General features: G+C 45.2%; 2 protein-coding genes and 1 pseudogene across 3 annotated transcripts in view; 2 read left to right on the top strand and 1 right to left on the bottom strand.

Moving 5' to 3' along the window:
- The window catches only part of GLG1 (golgi glycoprotein 1), a 259,115-nt gene extending 253,593 nt beyond the window's left edge, over nt 1-5,522 (top strand). The window contains exon 26 of the mRNA XM_077133013.1: nt 280-5,522. Within this exon, the coding sequence (XP_076989128.1) occupies nt 280-447 (168 nt within the window). The 3' untranslated portion in view covers nt 448-5,522. The remainder of the gene's footprint in view (nt 1-279) is intronic.
- Nucleotides 5,523-7,064: 1,542 nt separating this feature from the next.
- Nucleotides 7,065-21,441, bottom strand: part of LOC143659740 (immunoglobulin alpha-2 heavy chain-like) — a 28,553-nt gene continuing 14,176 nt past the window's right edge. Inside the window, exons 1-5 of one of the 2 annotated variants that reach the window (XM_077133022.1) lie at nt 15,688-15,854; nt 9,440-9,799; nt 8,572-8,871; nt 8,116-8,184; nt 7,065-7,410 (exon numbers count right to left, since the gene is read on the bottom strand). In XM_077133022.1, coding sequence (XP_076989137.1) covers nt 7,133-7,410; nt 8,116-8,184; nt 8,572-8,871; nt 9,440-9,799; nt 15,688-15,781 — 1,101 coding nt within the window. In that variant the 5' untranslated portion in view covers nt 15,782-15,854 and the 3' untranslated portion in view covers nt 7,065-7,132. Of the gene's footprint in view, nt 7,411-8,115; nt 8,185-8,571; nt 8,872-9,439; nt 9,800-15,687; nt 15,855-21,441 lie in introns of those variants that run through there. The other variant, XM_077133023.1, reaches the window with a different exon arrangement.
- LOC143660366 (elongation factor 1-alpha 1 pseudogene) lies at nt 18,505-20,362 on the top strand (annotated as a pseudogene).

The raw sequence follows: 21,441 nt of genomic DNA, 5'->3' as shown, positions 1-21,441 counted from the left end.
CTGGGGTAACAGTAATCATCCCACTGATAGAATGAGTGACTGCTCCTCTTTATATTTTCCTATATCTTCTCTTTTTTTGTGTGGTAGACACATATATAGTTTTATGATCAGGAAAAAGAATTGTAGCTCTTATGTTTAATTTTCTTGTCCCTTTTCCTCCCTCCCTAAAAGAAAAGATATAAATTGAACTAGCAACTGAGGGTGGTAAGTCGGTCCCAGCACTACCACCAGCCCAGTTATCTCTTTGAAGATGATGCTGCCATGTATCTATCCTTATAGGTGGCCCCAGCAGATGGCTTCTCTGATCTCGCCATGCAAGTGATGACTTCCCCATCAAAGAACTACATTCTCTCCGTGATCAGTGGGAGCATCTGTATATTGTTCCTGATTGGCCTGATGTGTGGACGTATCACCAAACGTGTGACACGAGAGCTCAAAGACAGGTAGAGCCACTTTGACCACCAAAGGAACTACCTGTCCAGTACCCAGTTTGTACAGCCCTCCTGTATAGTGTACCCACTCACCTCGCTCTTCTAAGAGGTGACACCAACACCCATATTAGAGCAGCAACAGGTATCCACTGCATTGTCCCATCTCAGATTTTGCCCATGTCCATGGTGTCCTCCTCCTCGTCACCCATTTGTGCAACATCAGCAGCTGGCCGCTTTGGTAATTGCCTTTGTTGGCAAACTTTGGTTTACCTGTCTGTAGACAAGTTTCTCTCATACCAGTGGAACTACCAATACTTCCAGAACCAACTCACCTGACCTGCAACTCAAGTGATTTTTAAAAAAACAAACAACAAAAAAAAAAAATCAAGAAAAAAGAGACCTTTTTAAAGAAAGAAAAAAGTGTATATAGTAATACATCTCCTCCAGGCTTGATATGGGCAATGGGGTTATTTCTTCTGTGTGACTATGTAAAAGTGAAGGCAGGACTTCATAGGGGAAGCACGCCACCCAATATGCTCCAACTGGGATGTCGCTTATTTCTCAAAAGCACCTTTGGGCCAGGTCAGGGCCAGGGACACCACCAAGTAGTGGGAGACCACTAACCAGCCTGCTTTGTGTCCTGTTTTCTTGTTGAAATAGTGAATACCTTTCAGTTTCCATTCTAAAAGAGCCAGTGCTGATCAAGACCCCAAAGCTATGGGAATTTCCATGATCTCACCTCAGTGAAATCGAGGATGAGTCTCCCTAGGTCAAGGGCACAGTGTTGGAGAGGGGATCAAAAGTTTATGAATTTGGTCACTTCTTTGACCTATACTGAAAAGCTGGATATTGAGTTCCCAGGGAGTAGGATCCAGTGACCTTCCTCCCCCAGGGTAGTACAGGACTTCAGCCACGTTGGGATCGACTTTTTGAGGTCATGGTTAATCCAGAAGTCTTCTGCTTCACCAGGAGGTATTAGCTGGGAGAAAGTGTTCTTTTAATACATAGGTGTGGGGAAGGGCAGGGCAGGGCAGGAAGGAGGATCAAGTATTTGGTTCCTTTCACTGAATTTTTCAGGCTAAAATACAGGTCAGAGACAGTGGCTTATAAAAATTTAGAATAGTCCCAGGGTGTGACTGGCAGTCCAACCTGACCTTTCTGCAGGCTCAAGGCAAGCTTCCCAGATAAGTTCCTTTATGCCTCTACGTGAAGAGAGTGTGAAAAGTTAATACATTTAAGATGGAGGATTTTCTCCACTTTTTTCTTTCTATCCCTTCCAGTAGACATTGGCTAAGTGTTAAATTTTATTGATTCATCAACCTTTCCAGAATCTGAGCTTTGTAGAAGCAATACTCCTGGCCCTTCCCCTTTGTTCTCCCAACCTAAAGTTTCAGATATATAGAGGGAAAGAGTCCAGGCATCACAATTCAATCCTGACACATCTTTGGTTACATTTGGGCATGAAGTCACAGTGGCTGCACGAGAGGGCAGCATGTACAGTAGGAGATATATTTATATAATATATATTTTATTAACCTGTTAGATGTCCACAAAGTATTATAAATCATGTGCCTAAAACTGTTCACATAGACCAAGGCCCATTCATGGCACCCTTCCTTCCCCTGCCTCTCCTTTGCCACTGTCCATGTTTGCAGTGATACCTAACCAACACTTGTCTTCCGTGAAATGCGTTCACATTACAAGATGGGGTGTGTCAGTTGGTGGATCAGCTGATCCAAGTTATTCCTTGTCTAACCTGACTGACATATATTTGAATACTGTGGTTTTCCTTTTTTTTTCCTTTCTTTTTCACTACTCTTCCTGGAGGCAGTGGGTTCCAGAAGCCAACTATATCTTCCCCCACCCCTGCCTAGGTTAATGCAGGTCACCAAGAGAAGTTGCTAAGCTGCTCGGTCCCTTCAGTCCTGCCCTTAGAGTCTTCTTGGTTCTCAGTAACTTTCCTGAGTGAACCCACTGGAGTGAGCCCAAGCCTTTGATATGGATCCCATTTTCAGCACATCTTGCCAGGATTCTTCAATTTCATAAAACTTGGAACTCTTCAGTGCTGAACTGAAATGAAACAGACCAGAGTTCTCATCTGGATGGTAGGGGCTGCTGAGGCTAGGGATCAAAAACTGGGAAAGTCATCTGAAGACAAGCCCCCCTGACATGTATGACATGGTTTACAGGGTGGTAAAGTAATGCTCATCATTCTACAAGGTGGGGCCATCCTGCATCTCTGCAGCCTCCCTACAGAAATGGGGCACAGTGTTTCTGTTTTTCTGAAATGAGGGAAGATCCCCTTAGCTGTCTGCAGCAGATTTAGAAATTTGAAAAGGTGTTTTTCTTGAAACGTTTGTCACCTTTAGAAATGATCAGAATAAAAGGAATAATAAGAGGGGGTAACTCTGCCAGTATCTTCAATTGCTTATTTCAAGAAAGTATTTCACATCCTACTCAGAATACTTTCATTTGAGTGCTTCTTAAAAGTCTCCAGGCAATATACTAAGCAAGGTTTCAATGTCCAAGGGACCTAGCACCATCTGAACTGGTAGCCTAGCCATATCCATTCTGTACCTTGTTTGGCATAACAAAATACGTTCTGATGCCCCTCTGGTTACTGGCCTCATTGGTTAATCACCTCATTGGTTAATCACAGGTATAAATCAACTAGTGAGAAGTAGTCAAGAAAAAGAAACCAGGATCCTCGTGTAGGACCTGAAGTGGAGTTTGTTCTCAGTTCTCCTGTTGTCCATCCAGCCCATATAAGTAATGGTAGAGTTTTTGCCAGAGCCAAGTGACTGTCCCAATTCCAGGTGCTTGCTGAAAATTACAGTAGCCAGACTTCTGTCATCTGGTCTTGGCTGCTCACTCCAATGTCTCAGGGACTTTTATGGAGTGTACTCTACAAAACTCCAGAGGGATCCAGAGCTCATTCTCCTGGGCTGGAGGCACTATGGTCCAGAAAATCGGAAATCTGGGAAATAAGTCAAGAAAAAGACTGCTTGCCTCAATTGGAGCTCCTCCTAGAATGGCTCTGTAAATGGAACCCTTACCTTTGTGGACCCCTGGCCTTCCCCTGCTATTGCCGCTGTTCCAAGAAAAGTCTGCTAGCAAGACGCACCGAGATGGGAGCCATATCAAAAGCTTGGGTTCACTCCAGTGGGAAAGCCTCCTTCCTCTGCATTCCCCAGAGATGCTCTGGCTGTCACTCCCATTCCCAGTCCAAGTTCTGTGGATCCAGTTAATTTGTCTGAGCCAATGTACCAAGAGAAGCTAAGGGAATTCTAAGGCTACTGATGTAGTAGTGTTTAGTGAGGAGGTGTGAACTTGAATTCATTGCAGTTCTTTGGCTATCTTACATCTTGTACTTATTCTTCTGGGTAACAGTAAACAGCTTAAGCAGGTTAAGGAGAAACTGTACTTTCCTAGAAGATGCTACACAACAGGAAATTATCATAAGATTTCATTTTTTCCTATTTCCTGAGGTCACCCAACACAAAAATCCCGTAGTAATGAGGTCTGTCTATAGACAAGTTGGAAAGAGAGTTATAAGGCTGGCTTCCCTCTACCTCCCCATGAGACTTTCACTGTATTCTTATATAGTCAGTGTGACTTCTGGAAATGTCTCACATCCATTGCACCTCCAAGCTTGTGGTACTGCTGTTATTCCAAAGATCTCCACTATAACAAGTCATCCAGGGAAAGATAGGTAGCTTCACAGGGCCTCCTTTCTTAGCTGGTCTCAAGTCCCTCTGAGAAAAAGACCTTTCTTCCCAGTTCTCCCTCTCCCCCAAAAGAAATAACATTCTACACATGTAAATTCTTAAGTAAACAGATATGGAGAAGGAAGCTGAAATAGGAGTGCAGGGTCAGCCAACCCAGCCACACAGTCCTGACACATTCAACCTACATTTTGGCCATAGAACAGAAAAAAGAATATGGCTTTTGAATTATGTGCATTTTGCTCAAATTTACTTTTCTCATTTTGCGTAATTTGCATTTTGCTCCCAAAGATCAGAATGCTTCATTTTACTTCTTACCACCTGGGCAGCACCTAAGTAGTTCATAAGTTGTAGCATTTTCATGCAGTAAGTTTCCCCTGGGTTTTTGAAAGACTTCTCTTCCAATTCTTGTCTTTGACACCACCTCGTCACCTCTTTGATTCCCAAAGGACCCAAGGCCAAAGGATCTGATATTCTAGCTTCTCATTCTCTCTCATTTGTCTTTGGTTACCCATCCTTCTGACAACCACATTCTTTCTTTGTCCTCCTCCCTCCACTAAGACCAGGGCCACATGTCAGGGCAATCTAGTTGGAAGCCAAATCCCCTTTCCCACCCAGTCCTCAGACAGCTGGACTCAGAAACAAGACCAAACTGAATCCTCAGGATGACAGGCTCCCCTGACCCATCAGTTGAGTTCACTGTGGGATATCAGGGGCTTTGTTACCTGGAACACAAAGGTGGGACTGTTTGCTCTGAGCTGGTGATGAAAGGATCCTGATGGGTAGTTTCCTCTCCTTTCCCCTTCCCGTGATCTGCCACAGTGCACAATTAGAGATGTTGAGGTACGTGCAGTGGAGAAATCTTCCTGGGCGAGGAGAAAGTGACAGTGCCTCTATATTCTGCTTTTTGTCTTCCCTCCAACAAAGAATTGACATCTCGACCCCAGAGCCCAATAGGGCCCCATGCCAGGGTAGTTTGAACAGGTCTTCAAGTCAAACTGCAATGCACTGGACAGAGCGGCCTGCAGGAGGGCCAGTCCAGCAGCAGCAGGGATTCTTACAAGGTTTCTTCCCGCACAACGTTCTAGGTCCGTCCAAGCAGGAAAGCAGACTGAATAGCAAAAGCTATATGAGATCTTAGGCCTTTAACTTTTTTTTTTTTTAAGAAAAAAAAGAAGTAAAATTAAGCCTCTTTTGTAAATGGTTTTCCTTTCTTTGTATAAAATCCTGGCAGTTCCTTGTTTTTACATGTTCATGCTGTGTAATTTTGAGATGTTACTGAGGTTCTGAACATAATGTGCATTTTTTTCTGTACAGATGAAATGGGAGAATTTAATAAAGAGTTTGCAGGTTTTTACTTGTTAAATCTTCTCTGTGGTGACTGGATGGAACTCTCCTACCACCTGTTCATGCAGCAGTAAGCAATGATTGTGAATTGCCTGCTGGTGCTCACAAACTTTGCTAATAAGGTTTTTGGTATTCTTGGTCAAGCAGGGTAGGACTATAGAACTTTCAGAGGCAAGGGGATCTCTCAGTCTCCTAGTTTGATGAGTGCTCGTGACAGAGCTAGAAATTAAATCCAGGGTTTTCTAACTCTCAGGCTGATGTGTTCAGAATTATTCATTCTCCTAATTTGTTTACGCCCATGTTGTGGGGCTCCATCTTAGGAAGAGCACATGCCTGGGCATGTGTAGCTGCAATACATGATGGCTGGCCCTGTGAGAGTACCTGATCTCTGTCAGCCACCCTTCTCACCAAAGCCCAGAGCTGGACCACATTTATTTTCCAGGGCCTTCCCATTTCCAACTTCAATCCTCTCCTCCCCCTTCTAACAGCCTTGTCCCTGGGGCCTGTAACCTTGCCTGTGACACACTTCCTGAGCCTTTTCTTCTCCCTTCTACCACTCTCATTAAAACTAATTTGCATCTGGGTATTAAAGATGAATAGCTTCATGAATTTGCATGTTAGGGATTTCTTGTAGTAATGCTGTCAGTACTATGACTCAAATATGCAATTCTGAGAAGAATGGAGACCCTGGGACCCAGAGTTTCTTCTCAGAACTCCTCAAATCGGTTTGTAGGCAGCTTCACTTCAGAGATATAGCTCTGGGTCTTGAGTAGGGAAGGGAGAAGATGAAGAATAGAAGGGGAAAGAAGGAAGAGGGACTTGGGGACCTTTTGAGTAATGACTACGGCTGTTTATCTAAGGAGCTTTGGATGGCCATCAGCCCCTAATTCTGAGGGATCTCTCACCAGATACCCTGAGGGTCCTGGTGAGTCTGTGCTGCTTTCCTTAAGCTTAAGAAATGGGCTGCAGGGTTCAGGCTCCTTGTCACCAGCATCTTCCACAAGGGAGAAGTGGCTCGCCTGCCCCAGTTCCTCTCTGCCCCATGAGTGGACTCCATAGACACAAAGACCCTGGCGTTAATGGGAAACATGCCACCCAGCTGAAGCCTCCGCAGCCTACGGATGAGCCCACACACACCAAAATTTTGCATATAAAAGGTTTTCTGCAAAATAATCCTTGGCCAACTTCAGTCCTCAGAGGATTTGTCCTAAAGGGGGCTAAGAACTGAAGGATTTTGCCAAAATACTGAGGACCTTAGAACTTCCAGCTCTCTCACTTTGAAGAAATGAGGTCCAGAGAGCAGGATGTACCTTACTTTCATGAACAGCTAATAGGCAGCAAAATAGGAATCCCTGCCTCAGCTATATGCTTTTTCCACTAATAGCCAGATTGACTTTGGCATCTCTATGACCAAACTAAAAACTCAGCCTCCACTGGGTTCCAGGGGGCCAACTTCACCCAGGAGTCTTGCCCTAGGATCTTTTGCCCTTGGTCCTGGATTCCCACCTCCCTTGCCCAGACACAACCCACAGCACAACAGTATTTCTTCCAATTCCCTGTATTTGTGAAGAAACCTTGGCAATCTGGAAGAGCAGAAGGGGAATTGAGGGGATAACAGAAGGCAGTGGATTAGGGGGAAGCTGGCTGGAGCAAGGAAGTAGAGGTTGCAGTGCTGACAACTGTTCTGGCAACATGAAAGTTGTTGAGACCTGGCTGGTCGTGCTCCAGGGCCCTTGAAGAAATGCAGCTTCCACCTGCTTGGGTCTTGGAATCAGGGTCTGCTTTTTGTCCCTCTTGCTTCCAAGAGCAGCAGTTCCTCCAGAGAATAACCAGTGTGTAGAATTGGGCTGCTCCCAGCAGCCCCAGGTAATAGTAGGTGATGGCAGTGAGGGTCTGTTTCAGTTCCGCTGTGGGAAAAACAGGCTCAAGGTGAGAGGTTGTGCCTACCCCTCTGATACTGTGTTTGCATGGTCTTCTCCTTCCTTGTTATTGCTATCTTCCAGAGAACATTCTCTGGCTCATTTTATCCTCCTGGAGGTTGTATTTATTCCCCATTTCACAATTGAAAATTTCGCTCAAATTCTATAAGAACAAGAATGGTTTCTGTTTTGTTTCTGTAGCCTCAGGACTGGGTGTAGTAAGTAGGTGGATCTGAAGCCCAGATAAGGAAAATGACTCACCCAAAGGGCCATAGTGAGTTGGGAGCAAAACCAGGCCTAGACCCAGGGGCTCTTGACTGGGGGTAATATACTTTCCCAGTTGGTTGTTTCAAGCCTCAGCTCTAACTGCAACCTACAGGAGCCTCCCAGGTCCTACATTAGGGAGGGCTCTTCTCCTCTCTGAACTCCTGAAGATTTTTTTTTTGTTCTTATCTTAGGATCCTTAGCATATTTTCCTTCCTTTGCACTCTAAACGTTGGTACAATGCCTGACCCTGCTTTCTAGACTCTCTAAAGTCCAGACTGTTCCCTTCAACTTTCTGCCCTGGCAAATAGTAGTCCTTAAATATTTGTTGAATTAATCAGCTTAACAGTAGAAGTGGAGGTTCAAAGTTATGGTTTTGCCACCTTTGGGGAGGAAGGGGTAACAGGTCATTGTCTAGGGAGTCCATACCAAGGGGAATGTCTCCACTGTTCTCATGAGTCTGATTCCAGTTCTGCAGTCCCAGCCTTCTCCTGCACCCTGGAACAAAGCAAATCCCTTAAGTAACTTCTCTCTGCTGTATACCCAAAAGGAAATAAGCAGGCATTCTTCACTAGAGAACAGAGAATCCAGGAGGAGTAGAACAGTTATCAGGACCTGGTGGGTATCTTGTCCCACTGCTTCATTACCCAGGCACTGAAGTCAAAGTTCAGGCTCTACCCATGGACAGGGACAAAGCCAGAGGGACTTTGCCACAGACAGCAATTCCTGTCTTGGCCTTTCAAGCCAGGGGGTCATCGTGAAGTGCCTAAGATGGGGGATTCAGAAAGGATAGTGGAAGCTAGCAAATGGATTTTAGATATCTAGGTTCTAGGTAGCTGCAGGAAGAAGACTGGAGCACAACCCTTGGCTCCTCCATGTACTTACCTTGGTCCCAGGACAGTGGCAGGGGCAGCACAACTTCTGAGACCCCACTCTGGTGCAGGCCTTGACAAGTCATAGTCGTCCCTGCCACCCCCTGAGGCAGCTGTAGCCAGCTGACCACAGGGTCCCCAGCTCCCCCCGTGAAGTCCTCTTCCTCCTGGTTTAGGCCTCTAAGGACCCAGGAGACCCTCAGAGGGGCAGGGTGGTGTCCTAGGGCCACACAGAGTCCGAGGAAGGGAGGGCCAGAGTCTGGAATGAACAGGCTCAACTGGGGTGGTTGGAGAGCAGGGGGCTGTATCTCAGCTGTCGTGAATGAAAGAAAGGATGTCACCTAACACTACCAGCCTCTTTCAACCCATAGTCCTATTGCATCCCCTTCCTGAGGCCTCTGGAGGTTCTCTTCTTATTGTTTCCTTAAAGCCCTTGTCCATGGACTTCCAGCTCCCAGGGACTCTGCCTTCCCTTGCCTCTCCCAGAATGTACTTTTCCGCCACAGCTATCTTTCTGGCCTGTTCAGCATAAGCTCTGAGATTGTTCCCGCCACATACATAAATCTTCCCACCTTTGGGCTCCAATATCCTTCCTAAAGAACAAGTGAAAGGAATGGGCTTAATGTTCTTAAGTAGACTTCCCTTACAGACCTGAGAGTTTGCGTCCGAGGTGTCTGTGCCTATGCTCAAATCCATCCATCCGGTTCTCCTATCAGGAAGCTGGAGACTCCTCCATGCCAGCAGTCTACTCTTCTCTTCACCCCTTCCAACCAAGACATCCTCAAAGGGGACTCTAGCACGTGCACCTTACTTCCCAAACCCATGGGATCCACAGCAGCCCATACTCTAGGGACCCTGGAGCCCAGCCCCCTAGGACTTACCCTGATAAAGCAGGTGGGTACCCTCTCCAAAAATATACTGGCCCGAAAACCACACGGCACAGTAGTAGATACCCTCGTCGTCGGGGCTGGCATTCCCCACAGTGAGACGTGCGCCATTCTGAGCCACGTCCAGCTCTGCTAAGAAGCGGGGATTCACACCCAGGCCATAAGTGGGAGGAGCCCCTTCTCGCTGACTCAGCAGGAAGGTGGGACTACGCCCCGTCAGCTGCTGGTACCAAGAGAGGACATGGGCCCTGGCAGGGCTGCCCCGCACTAGACACCAAATGTGTGGATTGCCTTGTCCACTCATCACTGAAGACTGAGGCTGGAACAAAGAGGGCAGGGAGACCTCTGAGGCACCTGAGGAGGCAAAGACGACGGTGACCACCTAAAACAACTTCAGAGGTATTTATTAAGCACTTATTAGGAGATTAGGCTAGTACAGGTGCATGTAGAAACATCAAAAGTTAAGATACAATGACCACTACAATCTTATAAGAAAAAGACAAGTATCAAAAAGGATACAAGGAAGCAATATTCAAAAGAACTATAAATTTACTCAGTAAATATACATGATGTTTGCCTGGTATTTGCCAGACCCAAAAACTTGTTTACAACTTTTTATTATAGTAACATACATGTATACAACTGAAGTTTCCTGATTTTAACAACTTCGAAGTATACATATCCAGTAGAATTGATTATATTCACAATATTGTGGTACCATCACCAACATCCATTACGAGACCCTCCCTTTCTTTGGTGTTTGAGATACAGCAGAGACCCAGAGACAAATCCTGCCATCGTTGAACTTTGCTCAAGGGAAAAATAAATATAAAAAGAGAGCTCAACCTCATTAACCAGCAAAACTCTGCAAATTAAAATGAGGTATGTTTCACCCATTAGAATGGCAAAGATTAGTTTGCAGGACTAGAGCGGATGTGAGCAAACAGGCATTCTAGTAAATGGTTGAAAGGGTATGCTCACCACAGAGAGCCATTTGGCAGTATCTGTCAAAATGGTGCACCATCATACTCTCTGATCTAGAAATTTCATCTTCATAAACCTCCTATGGCAATCATTGAACTCATCATAGTGGGATACCTACAAGGATGATCAGCCTTTTTAATAATGAGAAGCTGAACAACTAAAACGGGAAGTTAAATTTTCAAATGGGACACCCATATAATGCAATACTGTGCACCACTTAAAAAGGAAATGTAGAGCTTTTGCTTCTGAGTAGAATAGAATAGTTTGCAGTAAATAATGTTCGAGATGAGGCTAGCTAAAAGAGCCGGATAAATAGATGGCTTTTGTGATTTAAATGAGCTTCAGAAGCAGCAGGGACTGGAGGGGTTGTGACGTGGCGAGGCAAGCTGGCAATCTGCAGCCACTTGAATTTGCCGACTTTAGCAGGAGGCTGAAGATCTAGGCTTTCCCCAGGCAGAAGTCTGCGGGTGGGAGAAAAGTTAGCAGAGGTTTTGGTGATCTCACAGAGTAGAATAGCAAAATTGCCAAATACACCAGATCTCAAGCCATTTGCTGAAATCTGAAAACATGCAAGATGGGAGCATAAAAAGCATGCCAAAAACTTCAAAAAGAGGAGCAGAGTTTTTCAGAATCAGTGCTGAGAATACAAAGATTAGAGTTCAAGGTCTTTCAAAAGGAGAGACCCCAATGAGTGTAGTGGGCGTTCAGTTGAAAGCCCAAGAAAGTGAGGCCCCGTATGTTGAAACCTATCAAAGCTTCATCCCATAAAATTTGAACTAGTAAATGTAGAAGAAATTATGGAAATAGAAAATTACCACTTGACAACCACCACAGTAATAATTATCTCAGGTAATCACCGTCAATGGATGATAAAACTAGAGGGTGTACGTTTTACTTAGTTTCGTTTTGAGAATGTTGAGAGCAGGATACATAGTACCTCCCCCCACATTAGTTATTAACTACAAAAAGAAAAAAATAATTTATAGTGGAGAAGGTTGGCAGATGTCAGCTTAACCATGTGATAAAGTTAGCATCACCAATAATGGGGCAAATTGACATCATGTGCCTCCTGGAATAATGCCTGAAGGACACAAATCCTTTCTATGATATTCCTGTCAAAAATGCAAAACTGGAATTTAATCAACAGAAAACACCAGACAAACCCAAACTGAGGGGCATTCTACAAAATAACTGACTTGCAGTCTTAAAACATGCTATGGTGAAAGACAAAGACTGAGAAACTGTTCCAGACTAAAGGAGACATTATAACTAAATGTAACCTGCGATCCTGACTTGTCTGGACCAGAAAAAAATTGTCTTCTAAGGACTACTAGTGGGTCAATTGGTAAAATTTGAATAAGATCAGTAGATTAAATAATATTTATCAATGTTAATTTCTGATTTTGATAAATGAACTGTGTTGCATAAGAGAATGTCCTTATTTTTAGGGAATACCAACTGAAATACTTAGGGATAAAGAAGGAACATCATATTTGTAACTTAAAGGATTCCAAAAAAAGGAAAGTGATAAATGTAAAATGTTACTATTGGGGGGCAGTGCGACGATGGCTCAGTGGCAGAATTCTCGCCTGCCATGCCGGAGACCCGGGTTCAATTCCTGTTGCCTACCCATGCGAAAAAACAAACAAACAACAAAAAAAATGTTACCAGGTGAAAGGTGGATACAGGAATTCTTTTTCTCAACTTTTCTGTAAATCGGAACTTCAGAAAAAAGGTTCAAAATTAAATTAATATCTACAGTAAGGAGCAAATGGACATCATTTGCCTCCAGTTGTGATTCCCTAAGAAAAACAAAACATCACTTATGATTTGTGTAGCATTTTAGAAAAACAGTCAATCTGAATCTAAGCATTTGGAAATCCGAGACAAACCAATTAAGGAACATTCTATAAAATAACTGACCTTTATTTTTAAAATGCCAAGGTTATGAAAGACAAAGCAAGGTAAAGGGACGGTTCCAGATTGAAAGAGGCTAAAGAGACATGACAACTGAATGCCATCTAGATTCCTGAGGGCAATTGAAATTGAAATATGAGTTGCAAACGAGATAACAGTGCTGTGCCTGAATTTGATAATTTTCTAAATTGTATTGTATTGTGGTTATGTGTGAGAATACCCTTGTTTTTAGGAAACAGTGAAATAGGGTCAAGGGGCATGATTTATCAACTTACTCTCATTGTTTCATAAAGAGTGTATGTGAGACAGTAATTTGGCAAAACTTTAAAAATTAGTGAGTCAGGATAAAAGGTATGTGAGAATAATTTGAACTAGTCTTGCAACTATTCTGCAAGTTTGAAAGTTTTCGAAAACTTTTCTTAATTAGGTTAAAAAAAATGGAGGTGGGGGAACCGTATCCCAGCCAGGACTCAGTTCAGTCCCCGACTGGTTAAATATCATGAGCCCCCACTACGCCCATGGCACGCTTAAGGAACAGCAAAGCTGAAGGACATACACCACCAGACACCAAGGCTTGTGGAGACTGTAGTAATAGTGACGGTGTGGTTTTGGTACAAGGACAGTCAGACAGACCAGTGAAGCAGAATGCAGAGTCCTAAAACATGCATGTGATGACTTGATTTACAACAAAGGTGGTACTGCCATGCTGTGGGGAAAGGACCGTCCTTTCAATAAATGGTGCTGGGTCAATTTGATAGCCACAGGAAATGAATTTTAACCTCGGCTTTTACCAAGTCAAAACCAAAAATCTGTTTCAGCTAATTATACAGGTAAAAAAAGATAGAAGAAAACATAGAATATCTTTATGAACAGGGAGAGGATTTTTAAATACAATGCCCGTGTTCAGATGTGGCCTCTCTCTCTGAGCCAACTTGTCAGGTGAACTCACTGCGCCCCACACACACACTATGTGGGACATGACTCCCAGGGTGTCAATCTCCCTGGCAACGTGGGACAGTAATCCTGGGATGAGCCGGGACCCGGTATCAAGGGATTGAGAAAAGCCTTCTTGACCAAAAGGGGGAAGAGAGAAATAAGACAAAGTTTCAGTGGCTGAAAGATTCCAAACAGAATCAAGAGGTTATCCTGCAGGTTATTCTTATGCATTATATAGATATCCCTTTTTAGTGTATGGTGTATTGGAGTGGCTGGAGGGAAGTACCTGAAACTGTTGAGTTGTGTTCCAGTAACCCTGATTCTTGAAGACGATTGTATAAAAATATGTTTACAATGCGACTATGTGATTGTGAAAACCTTGTGTCTGATGCTCCTTTTATACACGGTATGGACAAACGAGTGAAAATAAATATATATATATGAATAAATAAATAATAATGGGGGAGCAAAGGGTAAAGTAAATTGGGTAGCTGGAAATACTAATGGTCAATGAGAGGGAGGGAGGTATATGGTATGCAAGAGTTATTTCTTTATTTTTATTTCTTTTCCTGAAGTGATGCAGATGTTCTAAAAAATGATCATGGTGATGAATACACAACTATGTGATGATGTTGTGAGCCATTGCTTGTACACCATGTTTGGGATGTGTGTGTGTGAAGATTTCTCAATAAAAATGTTTTTAAAATACAGCACCCAAAATGCCAATTATGAAGGGAAAATTTTAAATTGAACATTAAAACCAAGAGCTTCTGTTTATCGAAAGACACCATTAAAAGTGAAGAAATGAACCAGAGATTGGAAGATATTTGCAATACATGCAATCAACAGAGGGTTTGCATTTAGAGGATATAAAGACCTCCTACAAAACATTAAGAAAAAGTCAGACCAGTAGAAAAATGAGCAAAAGATTTGAACTGCACCTTCAAAAAAGAAGGTATCTGAGTGGCCAACAAACGTGAAAAGACATCCCAATCCATTTCAGTCATCAGGAAAACGCAAACTAAGACAACAATGAGATCAACAACCTGCACATGAATGGCTAAAATGCAGAAGACAGCAGCTGTGGCAGGAATGTGGAGCAATCAGAATTCTAATATACATGTGTTCAGCTGTCATTCATATTTCGAAGTCTGGAAGCATATATGTGAAACCATTAGGATTATAATGGAGGCCTTACAACTTTTAACACATCTACTCCTGTTTAATTGCATTTTTCATGCTTTACTATTACAATCAGACAAAAATAAAGGGTTTTACATTTTGTAAACAATTAGCCTCTCTCCCCTACCGCACACACGTACCATCTTCGCCTTCATCTCTCTTGACCTTTTCTGCAGCACTTAACCCTGACCGCTTCCTTCTCCAAGCCTCCTGTCTGTTCCCACAACCCTGGGCTCACCTCGTCCTCCCCCACCCCACCCCACCTTGTCCCATCAGCTGCTCCAGTCCCTCAGCCTTACTCACCCCTCCCTCACACCTCTCTCTTGTCTTTTGTCTTTAGTTAAAGTGCGACTAGAGTAGCTCTTTAGTTCTCTGATCTCATTTCCACAAAATTACAGTGAGAAGCAGATCTCTTTTCCCCTTCCCTCTTGTAGTCTGCAAACTAGTTGGATGTTTCCAACAAGTCTGCCCTGTCCTGCAGATTCCCCTTTCACAGCTTTTCTCCCATCCTCCACACCCCTCCCCTCCAGAGCCTGCCCAGCCCAAGTCTGTGTGGCCTGCACCCAAGGGGCTGCTCAACCTCCTGACCGCTCTCTCTAGCACCCTCCTACATCCCATCCCTCCCGGGACAGCCGGCCTCTCCTACCTGCTAGCTGGGTGACTTTGAACAATCTATTTAAACCCTAGACCTCAGTTTCCTCACCTGTGAAGTGTGGATGATAGAACCTACCTCAGAATTGTCAAAAGGATTAAAAGATATATCCTAGCACATAGTGTTTGCTTAATAAATGTTGCCAAGTTCTACTGTTTCGATAAGGCTTCATCGGACAGCATTGCACAGTGATTCCTACCCCTAATCCACCCCTCCAATGCCTGCCTGCCTTGTGTGGGCCCTCCTAACCCTCAGCCTCCCTTTCCAAGCCCTCCCTGTCCATCCAAGGCCAGCCCAAGCATCCTGACCAGTGACGCTTTCCCCGGCAGGTCTCTCCCATTCTCGGTTCTCTGCCCCATGGTCTTTGTAGGGTGAGGCACCCGTAGCAGTGAGTAGCTCAAGCCTAGGGCCTCTGACCTGCCATGTGCAGTCCCCAGCCTGGGAGGGTTCGCCTTCATGGGCTCCACAACCAGAATTTGTCTACTGGGCAGCACCCCTCCCTCCACTTCCCGAAACCCTTATTAAAAAGGAGAGACCCGGGCTTGGGAGCAGGGGGAAGGGAGCCCCTCACCTGAGGCAGAGAGTAGCAGCACCACCAGCAGGGTCCCACCAAGCCTGGATGCTCTCGCTCCCCTCAGAAGCCTTGGCTGGGAGGCCATCTCCATATCAGCCCCAGGACTGAAAACTGTGACACATCTTCTCTAATGAAGCCCTTCTTGTGGCCCAGGACGGTGTCTGCTTCCTCCCTGCTGTGAGGAAGGGTGGTTGGCAGACAGTGCATTTGTGGGCCACCCCCAATATCCGGGTCTCTCAGAAAGCCCTTAATCTGGGCCCTGGGGGGGGCTGGGACATCTGAGTGTTGGGGTAGAGTGCAGAGGACAAAAACCCAATTGCAGCTGACTTAAGGGAAGGAGGCAATTTAGTGCCCATGAAAAGGAAAAGTCCCCAGGAGGTTCTAGCTTCAGGCATGGCTGGATCCCAGGACTTCAACAGCATTGTCAGAAATGCATCCCTCTCCTCCTCTCTGTTCTGCTTTCCTGTTCCAGTTTCATTCTCAGATGAGCTCTCCACCAGCCTCAAGGCTCAGGTCTTCCCACTTGACCTCCCCAACAGAAAGCAAGTTCACTTTCCTGGAGTCAGAACAGAGCCACAGGCTGATGCTGAACTAACCTGGATCTAGTATTCACCCAAACCAATCACTAGTCAGTGGGCTCGCCAGGCCTGGGTCACGTGTGCCCCTCTGGAAGTTAGAGATGGGGGTGGGACAGGGTCACTGATCTTTGTAGACTTCCAGTAGCCACATGGTGGTTTCCAAGGAAAGCTGGATTGCTTTTACCAAAAGAACAGAGAATGGATGCTGCACAGGCATCTGCCTGTCCAAAGGGACAAGGATAGGCATGAGAAGGGGAACCAACCTGCCCAAGCAATGGAGGCACTGCAGCCTCTTTGCTGGCCCTCCTGCTTCTCAGTTCAGCAGCTGTGCCTCAACTTCCCACACAGGGCCTCTACTACACAGTCTCTCCTGTTGCTCTCAAAAGGGCACCCCTGCCCTTGGACTGCCTGCATTTGATACCTGTCTCTGCTACTTTTTTTCTAAGCTGTAAGAAATTGGCCAAATTCCACCTCAGAGGATTGCTATGAGGCTTCGGGTGATTCATGTAAAGAACGTAGCAAACTTAGCCAGGCTCCAACTAGTACTGTTTTTACCATGTGTTGTCTGATATCAGTATGATATAAAACACCCACCTTGTTCTCTCCCAGAGCACTCTGAACAGCTCCTGGTGGAAAGGCATTGGTTATGTGGAGAAGGTAGGGGTGGCTTATTGTTCTAGGGGATTTACAGACATTAAATCATTTGGGTTTTTAAATCCTGGCTTTTCTTCTTACAGGCCATTATTGCCAAATAAATCATTCCACCTTTGAGCTTGCTTCTTGCCCCTTCCCTGCCCCAAACAGGAGTAACACTGTCTACCAAAAAAGGGGCAATGCAGGAATGTTATAAGGCATCATCATCCTGGCACATAGAGTCCTGAGGGGGTGCAAGCATAGTTCAGTGGTAGAATTCTTGCCTGCCATGCAGGAGACCCAGATTCAGTTCCCAGCCCATGCACTTCCCCCCACCAAATAAAAAAAAATTCAACAAATGGTGCTGCAGTAATGAGATAGACACTTGGAGAAAGAATGAAATATGACCCCTACTACACTGCATACAAAAAAAAGTGAGCCCCAATAGATAGAAACTATTAATACTAATAAAATCTACCTTGTGACGTGACTGGTAGCAGGTTCTCCTTGGAGAACAAGGCTGAGAGGACAACTTTTCAATGTGTACTTTGGGTCTTTTGAGTTCTGTATTATCTATATTGTTTTTTAAAATAAATTCAAATTTTAATTAAAGTAATAATTCAAATTATATCAATAAAAATAAGCTTTTACTGGGTGCCATGTAAGTGTTTTTTAATCCCATTTTATAGATGAGAAAACTGGGTCTCAAAGAAGGGAGTAACTTGCTCAGGACTGAGCAGCCTTCAAGAGCCAGAGGCAGGATAGAACCCAGGCCTGCCCGAGGCCCGCGCCCCTGGCCTTCTCCTGCCCTCACTGCCTGTGGCTGGGTGAGCAGCACTTTGGTTGTCAGGCAGCAATAATCCATGGTAGGAGTGGGGGCTTCCTGAAATTGGCTTCCCAGGGAGAAACTGACCAGAGCCCTTAGATCTCTGAGGATGGGATGTCTCCTCTGGAAATCTTCCAGCTAGGTATATCTGGCCTCCCCCCATTTGCTCCACCAGGCCCCCCTCCCTTAGAAAGCAGCTGTGTCTAGAACTGAGCAGAGCCCTTCAGAGGTACAGCCTGCCTGTGACCACCACCCGCCCAGGTCCCACTAACTCATGGTCTAGCATGACAGCAGTCTCATTCCCAGAGCCCGTGTTGTGGCCCCAGTCAGATGGGGGCAGTTTGGGTGGGCTTTTGCCCATCAGCTACTCCCCATTTCTCAATAACCCTGGTTAATGTCTAGGGCTGGCTGCTGGTCAGAGCTGACTTTTTCACCACAGTTGTGCCACAGTCTTCCCCGACAGCTCTCTAGATATGTAATCCAAGTATTCCAGGAAGCAACTAAATTTTAGAAGGTGGAGAGTATATTGTAAGGCCTAAAATTCCATGTGCTTCCTTGACTTCTTTAAGCCTCAAAGAGCCCCAAAGGCCAAATTGGAGTTCCCCTGCTCTTGCCCCCCTTGCCCCCCAAGCCAGCAGGAAAGCTCCACCCAGCCAGTTCCACTCTCAACTGGGCCAGCTGCTCTCCTCCGGGCCTTCAACTGAACAATCCTTGCTTCCCTGCCAGCCCACAAAACTATTACATAAGCCAATCACATTCTCCTGTGGAAACCAGGGGTCACCTCTTGTTACTGCGAAGCCTGCCTCCTGCTGGCCCTGCTGGCTCACTCTGCTGCCAAGTGCAACCCCACGTGACACTGCGTGGTAGGTGCTCTCCTCCCGGGGGCTGTGAGTGTATGTAACTGGTAAACTGCTGTCGATCTCATCTACCCAGGGTTGAGGGGTGGAACATCTCATACTGCTCAGGGTAGATACCCATCCTTCAACAACAGGATGAAAGGAGGTGAACAAAACAGGAGGGGACCCATCCTCAAGGCAAATCTCAAGCCAACAGTGGCACAGGCTGTCCTGACTCCCTACCTGATGCCCTTCTCCCTGAAGGGCTCACCAGCACCCAGCCCCTTGCAAGGAATTAGAAAAAAACAAGGACAAAGGCAAAGACACTGCCTTCTAGCTCTTATGCATGTCCCTGTCAAGAGGAGAGAATGGAATGAGGGCCGGAGCACTAGATCCATGCCAAAAAATCAGGGAACCAAGCTGGTTTCACAATAGGGCTGCCACCAAAACAAAGGTGTCATGAAAACTGTTATTAAATCTTATGCCAGAATGGGAAAGGAAAAGAGTCATATCAACATTGTCATCATTGGACATGTAGATCTGAGCAAGTCCACTACCACTGCCACCTGATCTACAAGTGTGGTAGAATTGACAAAAGAACCAACAAAAATTTTGAGAAGGAGGCTGCTGACATGGCAAAGGGCCCCTTCAAGTATTCCTTGGTCTTGGATGAGCAGAAAACTGGATGTGAACATGGTATCATCATTGGTATCTTCCTGTGGAAATTTGAGACCAGGCATTGTGTGCCCATCATTGAAGCCCAGAGATGTTATCAAATCCATGACTGCGGGCACATCTCAGGATGGCTGTGCCGTCCCAATTTTTGTTGTTGCTGATGAAAGAAAGCTGGTTGTCTCCAAGAATGGCACAACCATGGTGTGAAACAAGCAATTGTTGGTGTTGAACTGGATTCCACTGAGACACCCTGCAGCCAGAAGACATGTGAGGGGATTATTAAACAAGTCAGCACCTACATTAAGAAAATTGACTCCCACCCCAACACTAAGTGGCATTTGGGCCAATTTCTGGTTGGGATGGTGACAACGTGCTGAAGTTAGTTAAATGCTAACTTGCATGGAAAGTCACCATGAAGGATGGCAATGTGCCTGGAACCCCACTGCTTGAAGCTCTAGACTGCACCCTGCCACCTACTAATCCAACTGATATGCCCTTGCATCTGCCCCTCCAAGATGTCTGCAAAGTTGGCAGCCTTGGTGCTGTCCCTGTAGGCAGAGTAGAGACCAATGCTCGCAAAACCAGGCACGGTGGTCACCTTTACTCCAGTCAATGTGACAAGTGGAGTGAAGTCTGTCGAAATGCACCATGAAGCTTGGAGTGAAGCTCTTCCTGGGGACCTCAATGTCAAGAACATGTCTGTAGAAGATGTTCATCATGACAGTGTGGCTGGTGACAGCAAAAATGAAGCAGCTGGCTTCCCCACTGAGGTAATCACCCTGAACAAGCCAGGCCAAATCAGTGCTGGCTGTGCACCAGTGCTGATTGTCGCACAGCTCACCTTGCTTGCGAGTTTGCTGAGCCAAAGAAGAAGATTGAGTGCCTTTCTGATAAGAAGCCAGAAGCTGACCCCAAATTCCTGAAATCTGGTGATGCTGCCATCGTTGATACAGTTCCTGGCAATCCCCTGTGTGTTGAGAGCTTCTCTGACTCTTCTCCTCCGGGTCTTTTTGCTGTTTGTGATATGAGACAGTTACTATGGGCATCATCAGGGCAGTGGACAAGAAGCTGCTGGAGCTGGCCTGGTCACCAAGGCTGCCCAGAAAGCTCAGAAGGCTAAATGAACATTACCCATAATGCCACCCCTGTCAAATCAGAACTATTGGTCTCGATAGGCCATTTACGTTTAATAGTAAAAGACTGGTCAATGATAGCAGTGCACTGTACATCCTTCAGAAGAAGAGGACCATTCTGTGAGCCTTTTCTTTCTTTTGTGTGGCAGTTTTACGTTATTAGACTTTAAAATCAGTACTTTTCAAATGGGAACAACTTGACCAAAAATCTGTCACAGAACATTGAGACCCATTAAAACAAGGTTTAATGAAAAAAAAATCAGGGAGCCAAAGGTTAGCCCATAAGAACTCCCTCCAACTTTCACAGTGTCCCATGGGAGGGAGGCTCTGCGCACAGATCCTTGGCACCCGCCCTACAAGAGATGATGCCCAATGCCCACACAGCACCATCCACCTGCTGCCCTGGTGTCAGAGGCTGGCAACTAGTTTTTTTTAAAGAGCATTATTGAGATGTATTTTACATATCTTACAATTCACTTCATTTAAAGTGTATAATTCAATGGTATTTCGTATATTCACAGAGTTGTGCAGCCATCACTGCAGTCAACTTTAGAATATTTTTATCATCTAAAAAGAAACCCTCTATCCATTTGCAGTCACCCCCACTTCTCCTCAAGCCTCTGCTCTCTCCACTTTCTAGAAACCACTAATGTACTCTGTCTCTATGGATTTCCCAATTCTGGGGCTCCACGTGGATGGAGTCATGCAATGTGTAACCTTTTGTATCCAGCTTCTTTCGTTTAGCATGTTTTCAAGATTCATCCATGTTGCAGCATGGGTCAGCACTTCGTTCCTTGTAATGGCCAAACAGCATCCTAGTGTATGGACGGACCACATTTTACTTATCTATCTGTTCATCTGTCAATGGATATTTGTGATTTGTGTTCTTTCCACTTTCGGGCTGTTGTGAATAATGCTACTATGAACATTTGCATGTGTGTTTTGGCTTCTAATTTTTAAAATGTGTTTTCAGGAGCTCAGTCACTTTGTGGGTCACTGACTTAATCACCATCCCTAGAAAGGAAAGTGGCAAGTCCCAGAGGGCGCCGAAGTGAATCCTTCCCTCGGAA

Source organism: Tamandua tetradactyla, chromosome 16 (genome assembly GCF_023851605.1).
Source record: "Tamandua tetradactyla isolate mTamTet1 chromosome 16, mTamTet1.pri, whole genome shotgun sequence".
Taxonomy (NCBI): domain Eukaryota; kingdom Metazoa; phylum Chordata; class Mammalia; order Pilosa; family Myrmecophagidae; genus Tamandua; species Tamandua tetradactyla.
The sequence above is the reverse complement of the archived record's forward strand: the minus strand, read 5'-3'. Positions and strand labels throughout refer to the sequence as shown.